Here is a 12224-nt window from a genome sequence, read left to right on the forward strand (position 1 = left end):
TCATGTTCATAGTTTGGCCTCACAGTTCTCAGTTCATAGCTTCCACAGTTCATAGCATTCATAGTTTCCTGCTTTGTAAGTTCACTAGGCACTGTAAATAAAGCACTGTGTTCACGCCCGTTTTGCCTCCCTCTGTGTCTGCATTTGAGTCCACACCCACAGCCTGGCCCTCTCGGCCGTAACAGGAAGATGCTAACCATCACACAAAAATTTGGACTTCCTGACATGCAAAAGAAAGGTAAAAGTTAGCGTATTTTTTTGGATTATAAGGCGCATTAAGCGAAACAAAACAGCCAGATTAGTCAAACTTTACTCAACTCATTCTTCTTGCTTCCTCTACTTCCGTACAATTGATTCATTAATGTTGAATTTTCTGGCAGCTGCTCTATTCCCATGTCCTGGACCTGAAAACAGGGTTTGATCTTTGGTTTGATCCTATAATACTGGACTTATTTTTCTACGAAGGTTTGAACTTTGAGAGTTTAAACAAGAGAGAAAAATGTGAAAATGTTCATGCCTGTCTGAGAAAAGTGTATAAAGTGTGTAGTGAGGGGTTTTACAGCCTTAAAACATCTATATTAATTGTAAAATATAAAGTTGGCTACTTTGTGGATTTCACAGATTGCAGGTTATTCTCAGAATGTAACTCCCGCGATAAACGAGGGACCGCTGTATATCTATATCAATAAAAAAAATTCCCCTTGGGGTGCCTGAAGCCACAAAGCTGACTCAAAGCGCTCCAAGGTCACGACCTGTGAAACCCATTACAGCATGGTGTAGAACAGATGTAGTTGTGTCCTCACCTCCCAAAGGAAACCAAGTTGTCATCCAGAAACAAACCTACACACACAAATCCATTTAAAAGATAAAAATTGTCAGGATGTGTGCTGTGGCAGTCAGGATGACCCAAACACAGGACTCGTACACAGCATGGAAACTTAAAGCAGCAGCTTTATTGCTGGGAAGACTTTCTATAAAAGTAAACTCACAAAAAAACTAACCAAAGCCACAAATATGAAAACGAAAAACTAGATATAAGACAGACTAACTGGAAAACAAACCAGGAACTGAGAACCTGAACTTAGCCAGGATCACAAAGGGCAAAACTCAGCACAGTGAGGGTACAACACGATGAAGGGCAAAGGAAAACACATGGCTTAAATGCACAGGCAAGACAAGAGAGGATGGGGATCAGGTGGGAATACAGCTGGGACAAATCAGACATACAGAGACAAAGCAGAATACACTGACATAAGGCATGGACTATCAAAATAAAACAGGAAGCGTGACATCATGTAGAGGCAGAGGTGGTGACAGAGTCTGGAACAGAGGAAATACAAAAGCACCGGGAAAACATGGGGCCAGAGACTAACCACAGATAAACAGTAAGTAAACAAAACATCAGTAATCAAAGAATATCATTCCAGAAGTTGAAACACAAACAGTGGGTCGCAGACCCAGTACCATGACAAAAATCACCCACAATATCAGTAGTAATTTAATAAGTTCACTTTAATTTCTATAAAACTTCCATCCATCCAATCACTTCTGCTTATCCTTTTTTAGGGTCGCAGGGGGGCGCTGGAGCCTATCTCAGCTGTCATAGGGCGAGAGGCGGGGTACACCCCGGACAGGTCGCCAGTCTGGGCTAAGACACAAGTGGCTGTCTCCCAATTCAGGGTCTGCAGCCTTAAAGTACGCAGCCTCAACGATCCTCAAGGGCCGCGTACTCAAAGACCGCTAAGGTCGGAAGTGCGAGGCTTGTGAAATGGGACGGTCTAACCTCCGTCACGCTGCCCAGGTTGCCGGGCAACCATGATACTAACAGCTGGAAACTTTTCAGCATTATTTGAGACAATCTTTTGTTCATTTGTTTGTTTCTACATGAGCTTTGATCATTCTCTGTGAGATGAAGCTCAGCTATTGAACGGCGTATATTTTAAAGTAAAGACTTTAAAACCAAGTTAGTACAAACGTCACTAATGTCACATGACTTTGCCGACATGTGGCCAACAGGAATGTTTTATTGTTCTTCGTTATTAAACATTCGCACATAGATAAGTGACATAATATTCAGTACTTAAAGTTCACTCTTCGGGCGCCCCTCGTCTGCCGTTTTTTTTCGGCAAAATTATCCACACCCACCGCCGCGCTATGCATTCTGGGATATATTGGGCCACGAAGTCTACACCGCCACATCCTTCAAATTCAGGGAAATGAAGGACGCATTTCAGGGCCGCATGTCGAGCAGCCTTCGAATTGGGACAGCCTTCGGCGCGCCGCTGTGACGTAATCGGCCTTAAAATGCGGCCTTTAAGGCTGCAGACCCTGAGTTGGGATACAGCCAGAGACAGACAACCATTCTCACTCACATTCACTCCTATGGGCAATTTAGATTGATCAATTAACCTAATCCCCACTAACTGCAAGTCTTTGGACTGTGGGAGAAAACTGGAGTACCCGGTGAGAAGCCACGCAAACATGGGGAGAACATGCAAACTCCACACAAAAGACCCCGGCCTGAAGGTGGAATTGAATCAGGACCTGCTTGCTGTGTGGCAACAGTGCTCACCACCGTGCCACCGTGCTGCCCTGGTTTAAAAACATTATTTCACATCATTTATTGTAGCTCACACAACATTCAGAGACTTTATGGCCACAGATTGTATAGAGAAAATTAATATTAGGACAGCATATTAATCGTGATTTCAAAGGCTGTAGGTTGCAGCCATTGCTTTAGCAATGTGTATAAATGTAACAGGACTGGTTTTAACCATTGTAACAGTCTGAGCTTCTTCAAGCTTTATTTGAGCACATTAGCTTACTAAAAACAGAAGCTAGCTAGTACTACTGGTATGTCACATTTTCACAAGGTAAGACTGGGGCTACATGGCTACGTGGAGGGATACTAGCATTAGCTGTGTTACTACATTACTTTCAGCCAAATCATGAGGGGTTCAGGTTTTCTTTTCCCTGCATTTTCCCTTCACATCATTCATATATTTGTGTTGGACATTTTCAATGAATACCGAGGCTAACTGTCCACAAACACTTCTTTAAAAAGTCTCCTTAACAGTGAAAAGCTGTCAGTGGCACAGAAAAACCCAGCCAGCATGCCTGTGAGCAACCAATGAGAGACCTCTTTACATGCATGCCTAATTTGCATTGCTTTTTCTCCAAGGACCAAAAAGCCATAGAAATGGAAAAGCTAATCCAATAGCTAATCTAGTAATTATTACAGCTAACGGGAAAAATGAAACTTAAAAGGTGAGTGGAATAAACATTTCAAAACTAATTGGATTTTTCAATTCATTTACTTATTTCTCTTTTTAATTTGCATTTTTTAAAGTCTCAATTTGAACATTTTTTAAAATGAGGTTTTGATTCTTTCTTTTTCTTTCTATAAATCATATTTAGTATTAACTACATTAAGTATTTGTTGTTGGATTATTTTGGAAATATTTATTCATATTTGTGTTTTTCATTTCCCTTTAACATATAAACAACGATGGATGTTATGCATGTCTAAATAAACAAAAGACATGAAAACAGTTCTAAATGAATTTACTAATGCAGGTTATTTCACGAGTCATCATTAAATCAGGCAATGCTTCATTTCTGTGTGCTGGCGCTCCTGATCCTCGACGCACATCAGCAATATGGACACGTTAGTTAAAACTAAAAGGAAGGAAGGCTGGAGTAAGGAAGGAAAGGAGACAAGGACGCCGCCAAATGGTAGCGGGTCGCGTCCTGCTGTATTCCTTCGACTCCGTTCATCTCTATTCACAGTAAATAGAAGCATGGAGGCTTTGACTCTCGGGAGCTAACAGCGAGCAGCGGGGGGTAAAAACGCTGCCGCATGCGCTCTCGCCTCGACTAAAACACACAGGAAGGAAGCGTGATAGTGGTGAGGCTTTGGCCAGTTGGATTGAACTCATTTTAAGTGAAAGCAAGGTGTGCTGGTGGCGACAGGAGCGGGACAGCCCGCCGTGCAGAGCATGAAGCGGACGGCTGTGGTGGCCAGGCACAATGGCCTCGTCTCTCCGTTGGGGAACAACAACTCTGGAGCTTCTAGCATCGTCTCGCCACCCCATCCGAGAGCTACCAGTATCCCCGCTTCTGCCGACACCGATGCGGGCGGTGGGATGGACGGCCTGCTGGATTTCTCCAAAGGCCCCACCGTTAAAACGGAGCTAGTGTGCAAATGGATTGACCGAACTTCTTCAAGACAGAGGCTTGGGCGGACGGCGACATCCGTCTGCGATCAAACTTTCAGCTCCATGCACGAGCTCGTGGACCACGTCACCACCGAGCATGTAGCTGCGGGGCTGGAAAGCCTCAGTCACGTCTGTATGTGGGACGAGTGTATGCGCGGCGGGAAGGCGTTCAAAGCCAAATACAAACTCATTAACCACATTCGCGTGCACACCGGGGAGAAGCCGTTTTCATGCGCATTTCCCAATTGCGGCAAGATGTTCGCACGCTCGGAAAACCTCAAGATCCACACGCGCACGCACACTGGTAAGGGTTCGTGATTGTGTGACTGCTACGAGAGCGCAGATACTGTCATTGCGCTCGCTCAGTCCGTGCCATCCGTCAACACAAGCTTCCTGTCAGGGACCGAGAACACAGCATAATACACAGCGCTCTCCCCTGCTAGGAATCCCCTCCATGTTTACTTGGGCTTAGTTCGGTGTAGATTCACATTAGACTTGAGTGCTCCCTTGTTTCCTAGGTGACAGGCATCAGCACAGGTCAGCACTGAGCTTTAGTTTAGTCCTCAGGACGTGTATGAGCGGTGAACCCGTCCTTGGGCAATGACTATACATCAGTTATTAATCATCAATAACAACAGCGCTTGCTGCGTTTAGGATCTTGAAATCAATAAGCCAGTAAAAGTATAAAAGTCACCAGCTAAACTAGAAACAACCACACAATGCAGAAAACGAGTGCGATGCTGTACCGACATCACGGGCAGGGTAGCGCAGGGCGCTGATTGAAACTGGCTGCATGTGTGACAGATGCTCTGAAACTGCATCCAATAAAAACTGGTACTTACTGGGTGCACCCCCCCCCCCCCCCCCCCCCCCAACAAGCTCTCACACACCTTCATTCATTCATTCTATAGACAAGTGCCACGTCTAACATTCATGCATGCACTCACAATCTAATGGATCAACTTACTCCAGGATGCTTGGACATGCAGGCTGAAGGGGCTGGGGCTCAAGCCACCAGCTCTCTGATTGGTAGAAAAGCTGCTTCTGATGTGAGTCACAGAGGCTCCAGCTAAGTGGTCTGCAGCCGTATAAGTAGCTGAGTGGTCCCACATACATGCAGGTCCATTTTCTGACCATGTCTCTTAAAGATGCTTTATTACCACAACACTGAGTTTATGTTACTGATATAGACTTTTTCTAGGAAGGCCTGTGATGGCATGATGTCACGGTAGAGGCTCTGTACATAGACTGTACATAAAAGATGGACACAGATTCCAGTGAAGCCCGTGTTGGTGTAGCTATAGTGGTGAGGCAAAAAAAGATCAGCACATAGCTTCAAAAACAGGTCTGCCACTGCATTCATCTTTAATACAGTCGATGCTTTTATGTGTGCTTCCAGTTTCCCCAAGACATCACTCCCATTCCCGTTAAAGACAGCATGAAAGCATTAGTACAACTGTGTTTTCAAAAGGAATACAAAACATGCAAATGTTAAAATTTAGCATGTCGTTATCTCTTCTGCTGATAATCATTCATCGTTTTACATTAAGCTAAATCATCCAGTCTTATGGAGGGTTTTTTATTAGCTGGTGCTTCCTCGCTGACCCCACTGTGTTTTCTCTTTATCCCAGAAGAAGGTAAAAACCCTGGTGTGTGTCTGTCCTCCCATATGGAAAAGATAAATATAAATCTTATAAAGTTTGTATCTGCCTTGTGTGAAACGTGTATGAAAAGCATACAAGAGTGAAAACAGATATGAGATCCCTTGAAAATTATAGAAATGAAACTTGTATGTTTTGGACACTTCCTAAAACAATATATGAAAGTAATGAGAAAGTGGCCACTTTCATGAGTAAATCATATAAGCTTTATAAGTATATTGTCTTTTTCTTTTCCATATGGGCTCTCACAAGCTGCAGCGTGTCTGCATGGAAGCAGTGAGAGCCTGACCTACACAGCTCTTCTGTCCATTTGGTGCTGCATTAATCAATGTGGTTCCTGACTGTTGATCTAAAACTGCAGCAGATTTTTTGGTTTAAATTTCCTTCTATTTATTACATTTACTGGAGATATTACATTTAAAAACAAAGGGAAGGAATCATGCAGCATCCATAACTTCCCTCCACCATGCTTGACAGAGGATATCAAGCACCATTTGTTCTGCACTCACAGATTTGCTTCTTTTGTAACCAATCGCCTTCTTGTTGGTGATTACTTTCTTCTTCAAAGCTTTCAGTCACCATTCAAGAGCTGCTGTTTTGCTAATTTCTCAATGGATCAACCTTCATTTCTTAAAAAGCAACATCACTCTGCTGAGGTTTGGAAGCTGTTCCCTGACTGGGATGTATGCCTAAAAGCTAAAGGATCACTTCTTCAGCAGCATCATATTTGTTAAACCTGCTTTAACTGTGTGCTCAGTGATGGTTGCTGAACATCGGTCACTGCGTTCCAACTTTGATATGAGTTTTGATTATTTAACCTCCTAAGACCCGAGCTCTTCCACGGCAGCATTTTTAATTTCTCTTTGATATTTGGGCTGATTGGGACCTGATGAATGTAAAAACAAAGAATTACCAGATTTTTTTTTAACCTTATTTTTGTTTTTAAGAAAAATGAGAGCCACACATGAGGATATTCGTTTAACATTTTGATAGAACAGTAGCAGCATAATGTCCTCGTAAGTGGATATCAGGCCCTTGTAGAGCAAAATTGAGTATTTTGGTCTAAATAACCCAAAATGTGACGTCCACATATGGGGACGCAGGTCCTAGGAGGTTAAAATACGATTCCATTAAATATTTACTGTTCTTTAGAAACAAGTGTCCTTTTTTGGAATAACAATGCTATTTCTCAGCATCACTCCTTTGAACGTGTCCAGTTGAATGTTGGTTTTTCAGGTCCATTCCCTTTGCAAGGCTGATAATTGTGCGTGTGATGTTTGTTTTTCAGGTGAGAAGCCATTCCAGTGTGAGTTTTGCGAGCGGCGCTTTGCCAACAGCAGCGACCGAAAGAAGCACTCGCAGGTCCACACAGCCTCAAAGCCCTACGACTGCAAGGCAGTAGGATGCACCAAGTCTTACACCCACCCCAGCTCCCTGCGCAAACACATGAAGGTTCACATCAAGTCATCACCTACCTCTGAAACCCAGGACCTGTACAATGCCATCCCTCTTCAACTCCAGCAACCTCATCCGGCTGTCCTCGAGCCCCTTGACCTTAAAATGAACCACCTCTCTCCATCACTTACTGACAGAAACACTCATTTTTCTCTGCTGTCCAATCACGAATTGGACCTCCGTTCAGCCAGCGAAGTGGACCATAAGCTGCTGCTACGGAGTTCGTCTCCGGTAGCGATGCCTCTGGATCTCTCTCTTTCAGGCCTGAAGAGCCAGCTGAGCCAGCAGCAGCAGAGCGGCAGGACCCCACGGCGGAGCCAGCGCTCAGTCAACCCAGCCTTACCTCAGTTGTCTAACATTAAGGAGTGGTATGTCTGTACCAGGACTACAGCACCACACTTTCCTCTCCTTCACCCAGACCACATCAAATCAGAACCTAGTGATGACGAGGAGTACGTCACGTAAAGTTGAGGGACTGGTGAAATTTGACTCGCAGAACAGATCTCATATCGTCAGATCCAGGTCGGGCCAGAACAAGCAGCTGCATGGTTCCACATCGGTGGCCCTCGGAGAAGGTCAAAGGGACTGTGTCACATTAAAAATGTGTGGATCAACAGAAACGGCTCAAATGGTGTCCGAAAGGACGGGAGGAACTCCTGATTATGAAACAAAATGTTTTACTGCAAGTTATCAGTCATGGCTAGCTAACCTGAACTAAGATAAGGAGTTAACTTTGTGCAAGTGGATCAGCGAATATTAAAGAGATTTGTGTACATGACGACCTCTAGAGACACGGATCAATGACCAATTCAAGGGCTCCACTTAGGTGAAGCAATTTTAGGGGCCAAGTTGATGGAAAGAGGTTAATGTTTCCTTGATGTCACAGCACCAATGTACACAAGGTAACACGGCAGGACCAAACCAGCAGGTACACAGGGGAGTACTTTATAGTCTCTGTATGCTTCGAGCAGACTGGTTTGTACAACTTTAAAAGGTTGATCTGGAACAGCTGATTCTGCTGTCAGGCCGCCACCTCTGTGGAAGCATACAGAGGTCTTTAGTAACAAACAGAAGTCTGGAAGTATTTGTGAGTTTAATCCAACGTAGCAGAAGTCAGTGAAACTATACTCACGTCCTTGTTTGTACTGAATCTCCCACTGAATCTCGGTTGGATTATGAGTGAGTTAATCTCTTGTGTTTGTTTACACTTCATTTCCAGCACCTCAAGCTTTCAAAAATCTCATGTCCTACACACAATGTGCATCAATAAATCAAGAAAAGAAGTAGAAGTGTGCATGATTTTTGAAACTGCTTAAAAAAGTAACTGTTTTAAAGTGCACTCTTCATATGTGGCTCAGATTCATGATCCACCCACCAGAAAAGTTCAGAGACCTGCAGCAGGTGGAACTGTCCACCAACCATAACCACAGTGGTTCCTCCTAAAAGGTTGTAATTTAATTTTGCCATGAACACATTGCAAAAGTCTATCTAAACATGATAATTCACCAAGTATTCACACTTACCATGTCAAAGCTTACCCCAGGCAGACTGTATCAGGGGTTTCCTGCATTGGAAGTCTCCATGTTCTTGTGTCTTGATACTCTGACAGAGAGAGTAAGGTAGGTGGCTCCCCTGTACAGACTGACTCAGTGATGTGAAAGGTAGACCTGAAAGTGCGATCCAGCCTGTGGCAGTAAGATTATGTGGAGGGTGCACTCATCCACTGCCAGGATGTTTCACAGCAGCGCAGCATGCTTTTGGGCTAATCTGGGTGAAAAGAAGCTAAAATGAAAGCTGTCTATATTTTGACCAGCAGCTGGTTCAGAATTTAAAATTTGATACATTCTTGTAACATTAGCTACAGGCAACACCAATCAAATACATCGTCATGCCCTTGGGTAAGTTACTAAAGCACGTTGCCAGATAAATGCTTTCTGACACTGCTCGAGTGAACTCAATGCTATTTCATTAGGCATACCTGCTGAATTGCTTGTTAATGCAAAGATCAAATTAGCCATTCACACAGCAGAACAATGCTTTTACACATGGAGTCAAGATAACAGTGAACTTCGAAGTGAGCATCAGAATTGGGACGAGGTGTTGCTGTTACCAGGTGGACTGCTCTGGGACTGTCACAGACAAACCTCTGTAGTGTTAACAGAGAATGACCTCAGAAAGAGAAAGCATCCGCTGAGTGACTCTGCTAGAAAATAATGGTCAGACTGCTTAGAGTTGGAAGGTAAGTCCATTAACCAGACTGGAAAAACGTTGCCTGGTCTGATGAGCCGTGGCTTCTGCTGCAACGTTCAGATGGCAGTTTGATGTAATGTCACAGCGTGAATTAACCCTGCCTTGTATCTGCAGCTCTGGACGTGGGTGGTGGTGGCGGTGTATTGGTGTCTTGACACCCTTAATGCTATTCTTTAAAAACCAGAGCCAGACTGTGAGTTTGAGTCCAACACTGCATGTCACAAAGCTCACATAATCTCAAATTGGTTTCTAGAACGTGGCGAGGAGTTCTCTGTACTCTGATGGCCTCCAGAGTCTCCAGAGCTCAGACCAACAAAGCACCGTTGGGATGTGGTTGAAACGGGGGATGAATTCAGCCAAGAAATCTGCAGCAACTGTGTGGGTCCCTTTAACTTCAAAGGCTAAAGGATGTAATTAAAGAAGTGTCTGGGTGTGAGTGTGTCTGCAACCGACATGTGATGTGTTAATATCAGCTAGGATAGCACCCTGAGGCCCTCAGAAACCTAATGGCAAACAAAGGGACAGCATTTTCAGTAAGCGTGTTTAGTCGTGTTTATATACCAATGAAAATTTTGTTCCAAGCATTTTAAGTTACTTTTGGGTTGGGGTGTGCTATCTTCACAGCTCTGGTGAGTGGTGCTCGTGGACTCTTGTGCAAAGCAAACATTTCTGCACCTAGATTAAACCCAGGAGGCTCTCCAGCCAAGAAAGAATTCAGCATGTGTAAGTTATTAGGCTCATCCGAGGGCTGACTGCAGCTCTGGAAGGTTTGAATCACGACTCCTGCACTGGGCATGTGCAGTGCTGTGCCCCCTTCCTCATTTCTTAGTTGTTGTTTTTTTGCATATCTACAAACACATTGCTCACATGCTTCCAGTCATCAACTAAACTTTAATGTTGGACAAAGATAACCTGAGTAAATACAAAAAGGAGTTTTTAAATTTGATTTCTTAAGAGAAAAGAGTTATCCAAATCTACCTGAAACATTTTTGGTCACTTTAAATATCTATCTTATATTTGCTGCAATTGCTGCTGCCCCGTTGGCCTGGCCGCTCTTAATGTTTAATGTCAATCAGAGTTCATAATCAAAGAACATATTAAAGTGTCTTTGCTATAAACTGATTGGCACTTCTACCTTATGGCACAAATGTTCTTTCTGGCTTGGCATGATTCAGTATTTACTATTTAAGTACCGGAAATCACTTTTTGGCATCACACTGGCCTCCTGCGGCTGTGCGCTCTGCACGCTACGTCATGACGTTGTGGATGATCGGCAACATGGCGGCGCACAGTGTTCCTTCGACGTTAAAGAGGCTTCTGTTCGCTGTAAAGGTGAGCTGACCGCCAGGGTCTGTGCTTTCACTCAGAGGACCTCCACAAACAGCTAACGCACAGTCCGCAGAGTCTGTGACGGAACAGCCGCTGGAAACAAACTTGGAGTTTCCATTACGAGGGGCTGTACCACACTGTTAGAGGTTTCAAAGTATTTTGCGCTGAAACTTGACATGTTGGCGCTGCTGTGTCGCGTATCTTGTGCAGCAGAGTAGACACTGAGTCTTGCGGGTATGGGCTCAAATGTGGTCATAAATATTTTGTACTTGTAAATGTTGTGTGTGTGTGTGTGTGTGTGTGTGTGTGTGTGCGCGCGCGCGCGTAAGTAAAAAGATTTGTGCATGGACTTAGCCAAAAAAAAAACTGCAAGTGACAAGTACGAATTTTGACCCTATTTCTCTTGCTTTCATCTGATTGGTCAATGTCATGTCAATCACAAATGTAACAATCCAATCAGAGAACAGATGGTTGAACTGCAGGTCCTTGAAGGGTGATACAGTTTGGAGGATCTCTATATAAATATCCGATAGCAGCTAGGTCCCCTAACTTTCAGCAGCTGTTGAAAGGATAAAGTTGTGCTATATCAGTGGTTAGAAATACCATTATTACTTTAGGATTAGTTTAACACAAAGTCAGGGCTGACCCAGGACCATTGCTGTGAGTCACAGTGCGCAGCATAAAAGTCCTTTCACATCGGACGCAGGATGTGCTGCTAATGCTAACTGCTAACTAAAAGCAAAGGATCCAGAATTTGTTGCGCTGGCTGCTGGGCTCTGTGGGTTTTTGCAGCAGCTCTACCTGTACTAGATGCACCTGCTCCTTGTCTTTTCTATCTCTGACTTTATGTCCTCTACAAGAGTTTTGGTTTTTTTGCTGGTTCTTCAAAAGAATAGGGTCAGAACTCGTACTTGTAACTTGCAGGTTTTTTGGCTAAGTCCACATACAAATCTTTTTTACGCACACACAAATTCTTTTAACACATACAAAACTGATTTACAAGTACAAAATATTTATGACCACATTTTGAGCCCATACTGCGGGTGATGCGTGGCCTGTTGCTTCACGCTTTCATGCCACAGACATTCCCGGGACTGTGCTGCCCTCTCCCTCCTCTGTCTGCACTGAGTCGGCTGCTGTGACCCTGCACACCAAACATCCCGTGTTTGTGCAACTGGGACACCGGCACCTCAAACACAGGCAGACGGAAACCAGGTGACAAGCTGCGAACAAATAGTTAAAAGCTCAGGCCATGTCCTGCATTTGGAGTGGCTGTAGCTCAGGAGGTGCCGCAGGTCATCTACTGATTGAA

General features: G+C 44.0%; 2 protein-coding genes across 2 annotated transcripts in view; both read left to right on the forward strand.

Annotated features, from left to right (window-relative positions):
* Window positions 1–3691: 3691 nt before the first annotated feature.
* Window positions 3692–8616, forward strand: LOC147316566 (uncharacterized). Its single transcript, XM_086258150.1, has 2 exons — window positions 3692–4521; window positions 7167–8616. The coding sequence occupies exons 1-2, from the start codon at window positions 3999–4001 to the stop codon at window positions 7796–7798; spliced, it is 1155 nt and encodes a 384-aa protein (XP_086114276.1). The 5' UTR covers window positions 3692–3998; the 3' UTR covers window positions 7799–8616.
* A 2188-nt stretch (window positions 8617–10804) lies between these two features.
* pcca (propionyl-CoA carboxylase subunit alpha) overlaps window positions 10805–12224 on the forward strand; it is a 32446-nt gene continuing 31026 nt past the window's right edge. The window contains exon 1 of the mRNA XM_086260122.1: window positions 10805–10915. Coding sequence (XP_086116248.1) covers window positions 10838–10915 — 78 coding nt within the window. The 5' untranslated portion in view covers window positions 10805–10837. The remainder of the gene's footprint in view (window positions 10916–12224) is intronic.

The sequence above is a fragment of the Aulonocara sp. 'chitande type north' Nkhata Bay genome, linkage group LG13 (genome assembly GCF_057382095.1).
Source record: "Aulonocara sp. 'chitande type north' Nkhata Bay isolate Kocher_YH1m ecotype deep benthic linkage group LG13, A_spYH_male_GT1.1, whole genome shotgun sequence".
Taxonomy (NCBI): Eukaryota; Metazoa; Chordata; class Actinopteri; order Cichliformes; family Cichlidae; genus Aulonocara; species Aulonocara sp. 'chitande type north' Nkhata Bay.

What these genes read in the sequence shown, in the direction of transcription:
- LOC147316566 (XM_086258150.1), top strand. Translation starts at nt 3,999, where the DNA reads ATGAAGCGGACGGCTGTGGTGGCCAGGCACAATGGCCTCGTCTCTCCG. An exon ending in CCACACGCGCACGCACACTG is followed by an intron (nt 4,522 to 7,166) that starts GTAAGGGTTCGT and finishes TTTGTTTTTCAG; the next exon opens with GTGAGAAGCCATTCCAGTGT.